A 14902-nucleotide genomic window follows, 5' to 3' on the forward strand; every position below is an offset into this window, starting at 1 on the left:
TTTCTGTTTGCCTTTCCTGTATTTTAGGGTGTTGATCTCACCGGGGCTCCCCCTTCTTTCCTAAGCCATGCAGTGAGTTGACTAGGTAAGCAAATATAGGCTTTCCTTCCCCCTTCCTTTCCTTCCCCTTTCTCTTAAAGGTTGAATTATATGTGTGCTTTTCTTCTTTCTGATATTTTTATCATTGTTGATGGGGTATTTGTAATAGATATACCGTTTTCACTCCGAAATGTGGTAAGCCATGTTTTCCATTGCTGATTACTTGCTTCTTTTGTTTCATAATGAGCAATGACTTTGATGTTCTCATGCAGTAATTTGATGAACTGCCTCTTGCTGCAGGCCTGCCTTTGGAAAACTATGTCGTTGTTTTCTCTGAAGACTTTTTTCTTTATATAAGTTGATGAATGACAATTCCACCTTTTTTTACTGCATTTTTTGGATGGTCTTCTCTCTACTCAAATCAGGATTTGTATATCCTCTTACGAAGAATTAATTACTCTTCTCTTTATTATGTTGGAATATTGCTTACTGTGCATTATTGTGTCTACATGCCATTTCATGATATTTATATTACACTGCTCAAAAAAAATATAGGGAACACTTAAACAACACAATGTAACTCCAAGTCAATCACACTTCTGTGAAATCAAACTGTCCATTTAGAAAGTAACACTGATTGACAATCAATTTCACATGCTGTTGTGCAAATGGAATAGACAACAGGTGGAAATTATAGGCAATTAGCAAGACACCCCCAATAAAGGAGTTGTTCTGACGGTGGTGACCACAGACCACTTCTCAGCTCCTATGCTTTCTGGCTGATGTTTTCGTCACTTTTGAAAGCTGGCGGTGCTTTCACTCTAGTGGTAGCATGAGACGGAGTCTACAACCCACACAAGTGACTCAGGTAGTGCAGCTCATCCAGGATGGCACATCAATGCGAGCTGTGGCAAGAATGTTTGCTGTGTCTGTCAGCGTAGTGTCCAGAGCACGGAGTCACTACCAGGAGACAGGCCAGTACATCAGGAGACGTGGAGGAGGCCATAGGAGGGCAACAACCCAGCAGCAGGACCGCTACCTCCGCCTTTGTGCAAGGAGGAACAGGAGGAGCACTGCCAGAGCACTGCAAAATGACCTCCAGCAAGCCACAAATGTGCATGTGTCTACTCAAACAATCAGAAACAGATTCCATGAGGGTGGTAGGAGGGCCCGATTTCCACAGGTGGGGGTTCTGCTTACAGCCCAACACCGTGCAGGACGTTTGGCATTTGCCAGAGTACACCAAGATTGGCAAATTCGCCACTGGCGCCCTGTGCTCTTCACAGATGAAAGCAGGTTCTCACTGAGCAAATGTGGCAGACGTGACAGAGTCTGGAGACGCCAAGGAGAACGTTCTGCTGCCTGCAACATCCTCCAGCATGACCGGTTTGGCAGTGGGTCAGTAGTGGTGTGGGGTGGCATTTCTTTGGGGGACCGCGCAGCCCTCCATGTGCTCGCCAGAGGTAGCCTGACTGCCATTAGGTTCCAAGATGAGATCCTCAGACCCCTTTTGAGACCATGTGCTGCTGCGGTTGACCCTGGGTTCCTCTTAATGCAAGACAATGCTAGACCTCATGTGGCTGAAGTGTGTCAGCAGTTCCTGCAAGACGAAGGTATTGATGCTATGGACTGGCCCACCCGTTCCCCAGACCTGAATCCAATTGAGCACATCTGGGACATCATGTCTCGCTCCATCCACCAATGCCACGTTGTACCACAGACTGTCCAGGAGTTGGCAGATGCTTTAGTCCAGGTCTGGCAGGAGATCCCTCAGGAGACCATCCGCCACCTCATCAGGAGCATGCCCAGGCATTGTAGGTTGGTCATACAGGCACGTGGAGGCCACACACACTACTGAGTCTCATTTTGACTTGTTTTAAGGACATTACATCAAAGTTGGATCAGCCTGTAGTGTGTTTTTCCACTTTAATTTTGAGTGTGACTCCAAATCCAGACCTCCGTGGGTTAATAAATTTGATTTCCATTGATAATTTTTATGTGATTTTGCTGTCAGCACATTCAACTATGTAAAGAACAAAGTATTTAATAAGAATATTTCATTCATTCAGATCTAGGATGTGTTATTTTAGTGTTCCCTTTATTTTTTTGAGCAGTGTATATTTGCCTCTATTTTTCGTTCCATTACAAAAACAATAAAAATTGTTAAAAAAAAGAAATGTGGAAAATTTTAATTTTGAATGGGAAGAACTACGCACCATTCAAATCTAATAAAACATTACCTTCTCCAAATCCAGTAAGTTTATTTACACCATCATGGAAGAGACTTTGTAAGTACTTAACAAGATCTGAAAAAACATACAATTTTTAGATAATTATAATATTTTTTGCATACTGTACAGTTAGTGATTTTGTATGATTTTGACTGGGGCTATAATATTAAAAATGTACTGTACCTGTTTGAAATTGATTGAGCTTGCCTAGAAAATCATAGAAGAGATTCTGGAGGTAGTCAAGTAGATCTGGAAAATAACAACAGAAAATTTTACTGTTCTGTATAAATGTTAAGAAAAACATTTTAAATCATTATACAAAAGTATAGTAGTTTGTTTGGCACAGCAAGCGTTCTATTGGATATTTTACTTGATAAAAACTCAGTTAAAGGATTGCTGTTCCATGTAACACTGTACAATATATAAAGTGGAATAAAATTACCTTTTAGAAACTGATTAAACTTGTCTAGCCAATCAGAGAAGACATTCTGGAGGTAGTGAAGAAGATCTGGAACATAGCAATAGAAAAAACATACTGTCCAATACTTAGGTTTAATTCATTATAATTAACTATAGTACAGCAGTTTGTATGGCACAGTTTGTGTACAAATGGATATCTCAGTGGCATGGACAGATTTTGAGGTAAGGGGGAGCAAAGGGTAAAAATAGGCATTGACTGGAGGAATTGCCAACCCCATCGCACAGTATAACAAAACAAATCCAGAGAAAGGATAAGCACAACTTAGAGATATAAAATGTTTACAAAATATTAATTATAGAATTGTAGTAGCTTAGAATGTCATTTACAATAACAATTTACCAGAAATACTTTTTTTATTCATCTAGAATAGCTATACATAAAAAAATGAATATATATCTTCTTAATATTTTATGTGCTGAATAGAAGCATATGAGTTATTATTGTACTTAATTTTTGAGCAGTTCAGTGGTCAAAGTGGAGAAGTAAAAGGTCTGGTATACAAACTTAAAATTAATGGCTAAGAGCATGGAGACTGCCTATACCCCCATTAGATTTAGGGATTTTGATAGTGTAAAATTAAATTTAGATGTTTTTAACACTCCTGCTAGTGCTAATATTTTAGTGTAAACCACACTAATATAAATGTTTATTCCCCACTAACAATTCAAACTGCCTGAATGAGGCAATGAGCTTTTGTTTCATATAAATCATATAAGTAATCTTCAGATATTTTAGCGTTTTAGTTATTCAATTTATATAAAAACAACATTTCAACAGAAGAGCATATGCCTTTAAAAAAGATTCCATGATGTAAACACGATTAGTCATAGATTGATTTACAGCTGTGACCATGCTGGGACTTGAGACATACAGGATCACTTACAGATGCAAGGTCACATGGATGCACAGTGTATGAAATGGAGAACCCTGATAGAGGGGAAGGAAGGGCATGTGCCCCATTACAATTCAGCTTTGAGTTTAAATGAATGACGTGGTCTTGTGGGTCCCATCTAGTCTACACTATATGTCCTTATCTCTGTCTTGAAGCCTCAGTTTATCCACTCTAATATTTTCTTTCTCGCTCCATTTTTTTAATTCTCCACTGTTTACTCTCATTTGTTTGATTCTCTGTTCCACTTTTTTGTTACCCTTCTCTTCACTTCCCTACCACCAGCACCACCTGCCATTTAGGGATCATCTATTAAAAGATAAACATAATACTACAAAAATATTAATCATAAATAAATGCCACACTCATACATAAAATTAAATATAATATACAACATATATGCAGATTTTTTTACACTGCTTATGTAAACAAATTATAAAGTATTTCAAGAGATATTTTACAATCATATAAGGATCGAAGTGGGACTAGTAGTTTAATTATTGTCATTAGATAATTAACCCTCTTTTTAAAATGTATATAAATATGAAACTCATTTTCTATTTAATTAAATAGAAACAATTTCTATTAAGCTATATTGGCTAAAGGACTCTGTATCAATTAGATTCTATGGACATAAACTGTGTATATTTTAGGGCTTAGGACTGCCTTCATGGCTTTCAGACTGGTATCTTCAGCAGGCATCAGCATTTTAGAATATGCCTCTTAATTTTGCTTGCTGTAAGCTACTTTGCATTGACAGTGTTTGGATGTCATCAGTTGACATTTGCAACACTTCAGGGATGAGATGAGTTGGCCATTCTTTTTTGTAAGACCATTTATTGACCACTGGAAAAGAAGGAGAATCAGAATGGTGCTCAGTGTACAGTAGGACAGATTGCTCCACAAGTCCTCCCCTCCCTTGAAGATGGCCAGTGATAAGCAGAGCACCATGATGAGCAGATTTGCATGGTGCCCACTCTACTTGCTTGCTTCTTCATGAGGCAAGGTGTCACTAAGGACAATTTATATGTTAGGAGGAGCATTCACCCCCCCCCCCCTTTGCTATGCCACTGGGCTATTTTGACTGAAATAGAAAAATACTCAGATAAAGGATGCCAGTTTATGTTCCACTGTACACTGTAGCTCTAATGCCAAATGAAGTTACCTTTTCGGAACTGATTAGCCTTGTTTAGCCAATCATAGAAGAGATTCTGGAGGTAATGAAAAAGATCTGGAAAAGAACAACAAATACACATACTGTCTAGTACAAAGCTTAAGAAAAACACTTTTAATCATTATACTCAACTTGTTTGTTTGGCACGGCGTACTGTAAGTTTATTTAGATATTTTTACTGATTTCGAAAAATTACTTTGGTACAACATGACTGTTCTATATGGCTATAGTTTAAATTAACTTTACCTTTTCCAAAGTTGGTGAGTCTGTCAAGGCACTCATAGAAGAGATCCTGGATGTATTGAAAGAGATCTGAGGCAAAGGAGACAGAACTTTTTTTTATTTGTTTACTATCTATATCTATTTATATTGCAATATCTGCTTTCCCAAATAAAGCCTGATGACTAATAATAATATTATTAAAATAAATGTAATTATTATTGGGATGTTGGTAAATGTAGTCAGAAGTTAATGACTGTCAACATGTGTATGCCGTTCTCCTCAAGTGTAGTCAATATTGGTAAATGTGAATGATCTATCCACCAAGCAGTTGGACCATGTCCAAATTGGTAACCTATGTGTTAGACAAAAATTTACATTGTTCCTGTTGGTCAGCACTCAGGCCAAGCAGCAGGGTTAACCTGCATGTGGTCAGCATTATGTGAAAAGTGTAAAGAAATGTATTAACATAGGTACTAATAAGTCTGGATCCTCATAAGGCTCCCATGATTTTCAAATAGTAAAAAACCTTTGTAATAATATTTGTTCCCTTAATAACTGTCTTCATTGTCTTTTGTCAGATTAACCCAGTTTTAACTAGTACAGTCAATGTTGACGCAAAGGAGTGTATTCAAAGAAAATTAATTATTAAGTTGATGAGTCTACTGTAATTAAGCAAACTTGCCCTGTGAACTATGGACCACATGGGTATTGAGCTTATTAGTCATTTTCATAACTAACAAGGAATGATTAATGTGTTAAATTTAGTTTTAGAGTATTATTATTCGCCTTTACTTACAGTATATAACACCAGCTTAATCTACTGCACTCCAAAAAACATTAATAAAATGACACAGAATATAGCTGAAAGAAAGCTAAGTAAGATGCTTGCATGCTTACTTTATAGGTAAGTAGATACTGTGCATGATAAGAAAAGCAACATTGTGCAAATTAGTCCAGACAGATTGCAAGGGTGAGATGTTATTGATGAGTTATTTGATCCAGTCACACAGCAGTGTTGTTGTGTGTTCAGAGTGTAAGTGTAGAAAGGGAAACAAGATACATTTTGTTTGAGCTGTGAAAATGGGAAGGTCATTTGGTAAAATAGTCTGTATATTACATGAGTGGTTCAAGAACTTTATAAAAGACAGTTCAGAGTCAATGATGACATTCAGGCAGTGAGCGTGAGAGGTAGGTAGGATTTATTGTCGTGTTGTTAACAGATATAAAAAAATCAAGCATAATCCACTAATATTACCTTCTCTGAATTGATTAAACCAATTTAGACTATTATAGAAGAAATCCTGAAGGTAGTGAAAAAGATCTGAAAAAATAAAGAAACAATAGTACAGTATGTTGGTAATCTGAGTACTGAGTTAACTACTACTGCAGTACATTAATTATGTAAAAATAAGTTTGCATATTATTATCATTAGTTATCTGATTTAGTTAACTGATTTGAAAGATGTATTCAAGCTACAGTAAGTATAGCTGAATATATACAGTATATTCCAATGCAGTTCCATTGCAGGCTAACATTAGATTTTCTTACAAACAATGAAGAAAATCTGAAGAAATGGAAACATAATTGATATTTTATAGATAATTACAGAAATAACAAGTTTATTCACTATTAGCTGTAATTTCAGGTGATGCATGATTTTTATCTATTTATTGATTTTTTTCCCCTCTGTCTCAACCCCCTCCCCATCTCTCTCCATCTCTTACCTTATCTTTCCCCAACTTTCTCACAACCTTCTCAACACTTTCTCCCCACCTCTTTCTTCTCTCCTTTTCCATCTTTACTCTTTGTTTAACACCCAAACCTTTCCCCATTGTCTCTGTCTGTAACCACCCAATCACTCTATCTTGTGCATTACTGATACTGGTGGGAGAGTTCAGATCACAGGTCAATTCACTCTAACATGATGACATAATTTTTTATCAGCTGTCAATTTTATTATATAAATTTGCTGATGTGAAGATGAATCTGCCAACAGCTCCTTATAAGTGAAGCTGTTTGCTGCTGTGCCTCAATGTGTTAAACTGTAAGTATGGAACTTGGCTATTCTGTAGGCCCACTATGAGTCTTAAGGGGCAGAGGATTCTGCCACCATCTTCCTCTGCTAATAAAAGAGGTAGCAATGTTAAGGAAAAGTTAAAGAGGGACGCGGCATCTGGAGGAGAAAAACTGTATGTTAACTGAATTTAATTATACACTTAAACAATGAAAACAGGCAGTCAATGTCTGACACCTTGTTTTCTAAAATGTACTGTATACATTTGATTCAGAGGAGCAGAGTTAATGATGTTATAAAAAACTAAAATGATTGCAGTATCACTATAAACTGGATACTGTTCCAAACAAGAGGGAACAGCTTTAACTATCTGTAATGCGTTGAGGTTACTTTATGTTTTATGACAGTTGTAGTGGAATATATACCTTTAAAAACTGAACATTGAGTGCTTTATGTTTTTTCATACCTGAGAATTTTATTAGTTGTCATTAATGTAAAAACTAGAGATGTGCAGCGGACATTTTTCGGGTTTTGTGTTTTGGTTTTGGATTCGGTTCCGCGGTCGTGTTTTGGATTTGGACGCATTTTGGCAAAACCTCCCTGAAGAATTTTTGTCGGATTCATGTGCGTTTTGGATTGGGTGTTTTTTTTTAAAAAGACCCCTCAAAAACAGCTTAAATTTTGATCCTATAGTATTATTAACCTCAATAACCTTAATTTCCACTCATTTCCAGTCTATTCTGAACACCTCACAATATTATTTTTAGTCCTAAAATTTGCACCGAGGTCACTGGATGACATAGCTAAACGACCCAAGTGGGCGGCACAAACACCTGGCCCATCTAGGAGTGGCACTGCAGTGTCAGATAGGATGGCACTTAAAAAAAATACTACCCAAACAGCACATGATGCATAGATAAATAAAAAAGAGGTGCAAGAGGGAATTGTCCTTTGGCCCTCCCACCCTCCCTTATGTTGTATAAACAAGACATGCACACTTTAACAAACCCATCATTTCAGTGACAGGGTCTGCCTCACTACTGTGGCTGAAATGATTGGTTGCTTTGGGCCCCCACCAAAAGAGAAGCATTCAATCTCTACTTGCACAAACTGGCTCTACAGAGGCAAGATGTCCACCTCCTCCTCATCCCCTGATTCCTCACTCCTTTCACTGTGTACATCCCCCTCCTCAAAGAGTATTAATTTGTCCCCACTGGAATCCACCATCACAGGTCCCTGTGTACTTTCTGGAGGCAATTGCTGGTAAATGTCTCCATGGAGGAATTGATTAGAATTAATTTTGATGAACATCATCTTCTCCACATTTTCTGGAAGTAACCTCCTATGCCGATCGCTGACAAAGTTACCGGCTACACTAAACACTCTTTCGGAGTACACACTTAGGCAACTTAGGTAAAATAAAGCCAGTTTGAGCAAGGGCCTCCAAGTTGCCTCTTTTTCCTGCCAGTATATGTACGGACTGTCTGACATGCCTACTTGGATGCTGTCACTCATATAATCCTCCACCATTCTTTCAATGGTGACAGAATAATATGCAGTGACAGTAAATGACATGTCAGTAATCGTTGGCAGGTCCTTCAGTCCGGAACAGATGTCAGCTATTGCTCCTGACTGCCCTGCATCACCGCCAAAAGGTGGTTTTGGAAATGTTATCCTTTTCCTGGCAGCTCCAGTGGTGGAAGAAAATGAAGGAGGAGCTGTTGGCGGGTCATGTTCCGCTTGACTTGACAATTGTCTCACCAGCAGGTCTTTGAACATCTGCAGACTTGTGTCTGCTGGAAAGAGAGATACAACGTATGCTTTAAACCTAGGATCGAGCACGGTGGCCAAAATGTAGTGCTCTGATTTCAACAGATTGACCACCCATGAATCCTGGTTGTTCGAGTGAAGGACTCCATCCACAAGTCCCACATGCCTAGCGGAATTGCTCCGTTTTAGCTACTCCTTCAATCTATCCAGCTGCTTCTGCAAAAGCCTGATGAGGGGAATGACCTGACTTAGGCTGGCAGTGTCTGAACTGACTTCACATATGGCAAGCTCAAAGGGTTGGAGAACCTTGCACAACGTTGACATCATTCTCCACTGCACTTGAGTCAGGTGCATTCCCCCTTCTTTGCCTATATCGTAGGCAGATGCATACGCTTAAATGGCCTTTTGTTGCTCCTCATCCTCTGAAGCATATAGAGGGTTGAATTCCACCTCTTTACCACCTCTAGCTTCAGCTGATGGCAGGGCATGTTCAGGAGTGTTTGCTGGTGCTCCAGTCTTCAGCACGCGGTGGCTGAATGCCAAAATTCTTTGTGCCACCGACAGCATCTCCTGCACGCCCCTGTCAATTTTTAAAAAATTCTGCACCACCAAATTCATTGTATGTGCAAAACATGGACGTGCTGGAATTTGCCCACATGTTATGCACGCACAATATTGGTGGCATTGTACGACATCACAAATTCCCAGGAGAGTCCAATTGGGGTAAGCCAATCAGCGATGATGTTCCTCAGTTTCCGTAAGAGGTTGTCAGCTATGTGCCTTTTATGGAAAGCGGTGATACAAAGCGTAGCCTGCCTAGGAACAATTCGGCATTTGTGAGATACTGTTGCGGCTGCTGCTGCAGGAGGCACTATTTCTACCAAGTGGGCTGTCATAGTCATATAGTCCTGCTCCACTTGTCCACATGTCCGTGGTTAAGTGGACACTGGGTACAACTGCATTTTTTAGGACACTGGTGACTCTTTTTCTGATGTCTGTGTACATTCTCGGTATCGCCTGCCTAGAGAAGTGGAACCTAGATGGTATTTGGTACCGGGGACACACTACCTCAAGCAATTCTCTAAGTCCCACTGAACTAATGGTGGATACCAGACGCACGTCTAACACCAACATAGTTGTCAAGGCCTGAGTTGTCCACTTTGCAACAGGATGACTGCTGTGATATTTCTCCTTCCTCGCAAAGGACTGTTGGACAGTCAATTGCTTACTGGAAGTAGTACAAGTGGTCTTCTTTCTTCCCCTCTGGGATGACGATCGACTCCCAGCAGCAACAACGGCAGTGCCAGTAGTAACAACAGCAGCAGTAGGCGTTCCACTCAAGGATCCATCGGAGGAATCCCTGTTAGGAGAGGACTCGTCAGACTTGCCAGTGACATGGCCTGCAGGACTATTGGTGTTCCTGTATAAGGAGGAAATTGACATTGAGGGAGTTGATGGGGTGGTTTGCAGGAGCTTGGGTACAAGAGGAAGAAGGGATTTAGTTGTCAGTGGACTGCATCCGCTGTCACCCAAAGCTTTTGAACTTGTGAATGACTTCTGATGAATGCGCTCTAGGTGACGTATAAGGGAGGATGTTCCTAGGTGGTTAATGTCCTTACCCCTACTTATTACAGCTTGACAAAGGCAACACATGGCTTGACACTTGTTGTCCGCATTTCTGTTAAAATAATTTCACACCAAAGAGGTAATTTTTTTGTATTTTGATCAGGCATGTCAATGGCCATATTCATCCCACGGACAACAGGTGTCTCCCTGGGGGCCTGACTTAAACAAACCACCTCACCATCAGAATTCTCCTTGTCAATTTCCTCCTCAGCGCCAGCAACACCCATATCCTCATCCTGGTGTACTTCAACAGTGACAGCTTCAATTTGACTATCAGGAACTGGACTGTGGGTGCTCCTTCCAGCACTTGCAGGGGCCATGCAAATAGTGGAAGGAGCCACCTCTTCCCGTCCAGTGTTGGGAAGGTCAGGCATCGCAACCGACACAATTGAATTCTCCTTGGGGATTTGTGATTTAGAAGAATGCAGTTCTTTGCTGTGCTCTTGCCAGCTTAACTCTTTTCATTTTTCTAGCGGAAGGATGAGTGCTTCCATCCTCATGTGAAGCTGAACCACTAGCCATAAACATAGGCCAGGGCCTCTGCCGTTCTTTGCCACTCCGTGTCGTAAATGGCATATTGGCAAGTTTATACTTCTCCTCAGATGATTTTAATTTAGATTTTTGGGTCATCATTTTACTTAACTTTGGCTTTTTGGATTTTACACGCTCTCTACTATGACATTGGGCATCGGCCTTGGCAGATGACATTGATGGCATTTCATCATTTTGCCATGACTAGTGGCAGCAGCTTCAGCACTTGGTGGAAGTGGATCTTGATCTTTCCCTATTTTACCCTCCAAATTTTTGTTCTCCATTTTTTAATGTGTGGAATTATATGCCAGTAATATATCTGGAATTAGACAGCAGTAATGTCTGGAATTAGATACCACTAGATAGATACCAGATACCACTGTGACTGGAATGATGATGACCTATGCACAGTGACAGGACACTACCACAGCACCCTACAGCAGCAAGATGCAGCACAAGACACTGGACTTTTAGTAATGTACTGTATTATACTGGTCACCACAATGCAGCAGCAAGACAATGAGCACTGATGAGGATACTAGAACTGACACAGGGCAGCGAGAACAGCACTGGACTATTGTACTGTAATATACTGGTCACCACAATGCAGCACAGATAATGAGCACTGATGAGGATACTAGAACTGACACTGGGCAGTGAGAACAGCACTGGACTATTGTACTGTCATATACTGGTCACCACAATGCAGCAGCAAGACAATGAGCACTGATGAGGATACTAAAACTGACACTGGGCAGTGAGAACAGCACTGGACTATTGTACTGTAGTATACCGGTCACCACAATGCAGCACAGATAATGAGCACTGATGAGGATACTAGAACTGACACTGGGCAGCGAGAACAGCACCGGACTATTGTACTGTAATATACTGGTCACCACAATGCAACAGCAAGACAATGAGCACTGATGAGGATACTAGAACGGACACTGGGCAGTGAGAACAGCACTGGACTATTGTACTGTAATATACTGGTCACCACAATGCAGCAGCAAGACAATGAGCACTGATGAGGATACTAGAACTGACACTGGGCAGCGAGAACAGCACTGGACTATTGTACTGTATTATACTGGTCACCACAATGCAGCACAGATAATGAGCACTGATTTGGATACTAGAACTGACACTGGGCAGCGAGAACAGCACTGGACTATTGTACTGTAATATACTGGTCACCACAATGCAGCAGCAAGACAATGAGCACTGATGAGGATACTAGAACTGACACTGGGCAGCAAGAACAGCACTGGACTATTGTACTGTAATATACTGGTCACCACAATGAAGCAGCAAGACAATGAGCACTGATGAGGATACTAGAACTGACACTGGACAGCAAGAACAGCACTGGACTATTGTACTGTAATATACTGGTCACCACAATGCAGCACAGATAATGAGCACTGATGAGGATACTAGAACTGACACCGGGCAGCGAGAACAGCATTGAACTATTGTACTGTAATATACTGGTCACCACAATGCAGCAGAAAGAAAATGAGCACTGATGAGAATACTATAACTGACACTGGGCAGTGAGAACAGCACTGGACTATTGTACTGTAGTATACTGGTCACCACAATGCAACACAGATAATGAGCACTGATGAGGATACTAGAACTGACACCGGCCAGCGAGAACAGCATTGGACTATTGTACTGTAATATACTTGTCACCACAATGCAGCAGCAAGAAAATGAGCACTGATGAGGATACTAGAACTGACACTGGGCAGCGAGAACAGCACTGGACTATTGTACTGTATTATACTGGTCACCACAATGCAGCACAGATAATGAGCACTGATTTGGATACTAGAACTGACACTGGGCAGCGAGAACAGCACTGGACTATTGTACTGTAATATACTGGTCACCACAATGCAGCAGCAAGACAATGAGCACTGATGAGGATACTAGAACTGACACTGGGCAGCAAGAACAGCACTGGACTATTGTACTGTAATATACTGGTCACCACAATGAAGCAGCAAGACAATGAGCACTGATGAGGATACTAGAACTGACACTGGACAGCAAGAACAGCACTGGACTATTGTACTGTAATATACTGGTCACCACAATGCAGCACAGATAATGAGCACTGATGAGGATACTAGAACTGACACCGGGCAGCGAGAACAGCATTGAACTATTGTACTGTAATATACTGGTCACCACAATGCAGCAGAAAGAAAATGAGCACTGATGAGAATACTAGAACTGACACTGGGCAGTGAGAACAGCACTGGACTATTGTACTGTAGTATACTGGTCACCACAATGCAACACAGATAATGAGCACTGATGAGGATACTAGAACTGACACCGGCCAGCGAGAACAGCATTGGACTATTGTACTGTAATATACTTGTCACCACAATGCAGCAGCAAGAAAATGAGCACTGATGAGAATACTAGAACTGACACTGGGCAGCGAGAACAGCACTGGACTATTGTACTGTAATATACTGGTCACCACAATGCAGCAGCAAGACAATGAGCACTGATGAGGATACTAGAACTGACACTGGGCAGCGAGAACAGCACTGGACTATTGTATTGCAGTAGTATACTGGTCACCACAATGCAGCAGCAAGACAATGAGCACTGATGAGGATACTAGCACTGACACTGGGCAGCGAGAACAGCACTGGACTATTGTATTGCAGTAGTATGCTGGTCACCACAATGCAGCAGCAAGACAATGAGCACTGATGAGGATACTAGAACTAACACTGGGCAGCGAGAACAGCACTGGACTATTGTACTGTAGTATACTGGTCACCACAATGCAGCACAGATAATGAGCACTGATATTGAGCTGATATTGAGCTTTCCACTCAGAGAACATAGCCACATTTCGACAATGCACGAGTGAAAATGGCGGCGACGCGCGGCTCTTTATATGGAATCCGAATCTCGCGAGAATCTGACAGCGGGATGATGATGTTTTCCCCCATTTGGGTTCACAAAGTAAGGCGGGAAGAACCGAGGCTGCCTCGGACCCGTGTAAACCACGTGATGTTCTGGGGGGTTCGGATCTCAGAGAACTGAACCCGCTTATCTCTAGTAAAAACGTAATAATTTATGACAATTACATATTTATTATGTTTCATTGAGTACAAATACCCAGAATCATGGCTATTCTTTCTCTTATTTGTTAGTGGTTGTTTTAATTACCTTCTTTCAACTGATTAAGCCTATTAAGCCCATGATAGAAGATACCCTGGAAATACTGGAGAACACCTGGAAGTAGAAAGATGAAATTGGTGTACCATGAGTTGATTGGACACCAGTGATATGACATCATTGTAATTAGAATGGAGTTTGAATTAAGTTTTATATATGCACATAGCACTGTGAAGCACAAACAATCTGTTAATACAGATGTTTAACTGGTTGTATAATAACTTAAACAGTAAAGAACCACTAACTAACACAAACTCCTATGTTTTAGAGATTTGCAATGAGAGGGAAAAATATTATGAAAATACAGGGCATCAACAGTTCTCCAACATACAGTAAGATAAAGTATTGAGTTATATCATAATGGGTCCGAGTCTTTTTCAGAGATGTAAGCAAACCCAGTGGTTTACATGCATTTCATATGTTAGGAGATCAGTGCACATGCAAGATCTGTACTGTATATGTGCAGAATTGTTGTGCCCCCTAAGCCGCAGTCAGTCACAATTTGTGGGTGGGCAAGATGTTGCGAGGACCAGCACTTTAGAAAACATGGATGTGAATACACCGACCATCTAGAGTAACCTGAGGATTACCTAGATGGCCGATTTTCACACACATGGGGCATTATTCAGGCTTGTTAGCAAACCAAATAAGCAGTGCACACTAATGGGCAAAACATTGTTGCAATTCAGGTGGAGTTAACATGTTCAG

General features: G+C 40.6%; 1 protein-coding gene across 1 annotated transcript in view; it reads right to left on the bottom strand.

Moving 5' to 3' along the window:
* The window catches only part of LOC134909895 (uncharacterized), a 166448-nt gene that overhangs the window by 20775 nt on the left and 130771 nt on the right, over positions 1–14902 (bottom strand). The window contains exons 17-23 of the mRNA XM_063917262.1: positions 14186–14251; positions 6292–6357; positions 5061–5126; positions 4806–4871; positions 2713–2778; positions 2454–2519; positions 2280–2345 (exon numbers count right to left, since the gene is read on the bottom strand). Of these exons, the coding sequence (XP_063773332.1) occupies positions 2280–2345; positions 2454–2519; positions 2713–2778; positions 4806–4871; positions 5061–5126; positions 6292–6357; positions 14186–14251 (462 nt within the window). The remainder of the gene's footprint in view (positions 1–2279; positions 2346–2453; positions 2520–2712; positions 2779–4805; positions 4872–5060; positions 5127–6291; positions 6358–14185; positions 14252–14902) is intronic.

This window comes from Pseudophryne corroboree, chromosome 4, assembly GCF_028390025.1.
Source record: "Pseudophryne corroboree isolate aPseCor3 chromosome 4, aPseCor3.hap2, whole genome shotgun sequence".
NCBI classification, from domain to species: domain Eukaryota; kingdom Metazoa; phylum Chordata; class Amphibia; order Anura; family Myobatrachidae; genus Pseudophryne; species Pseudophryne corroboree.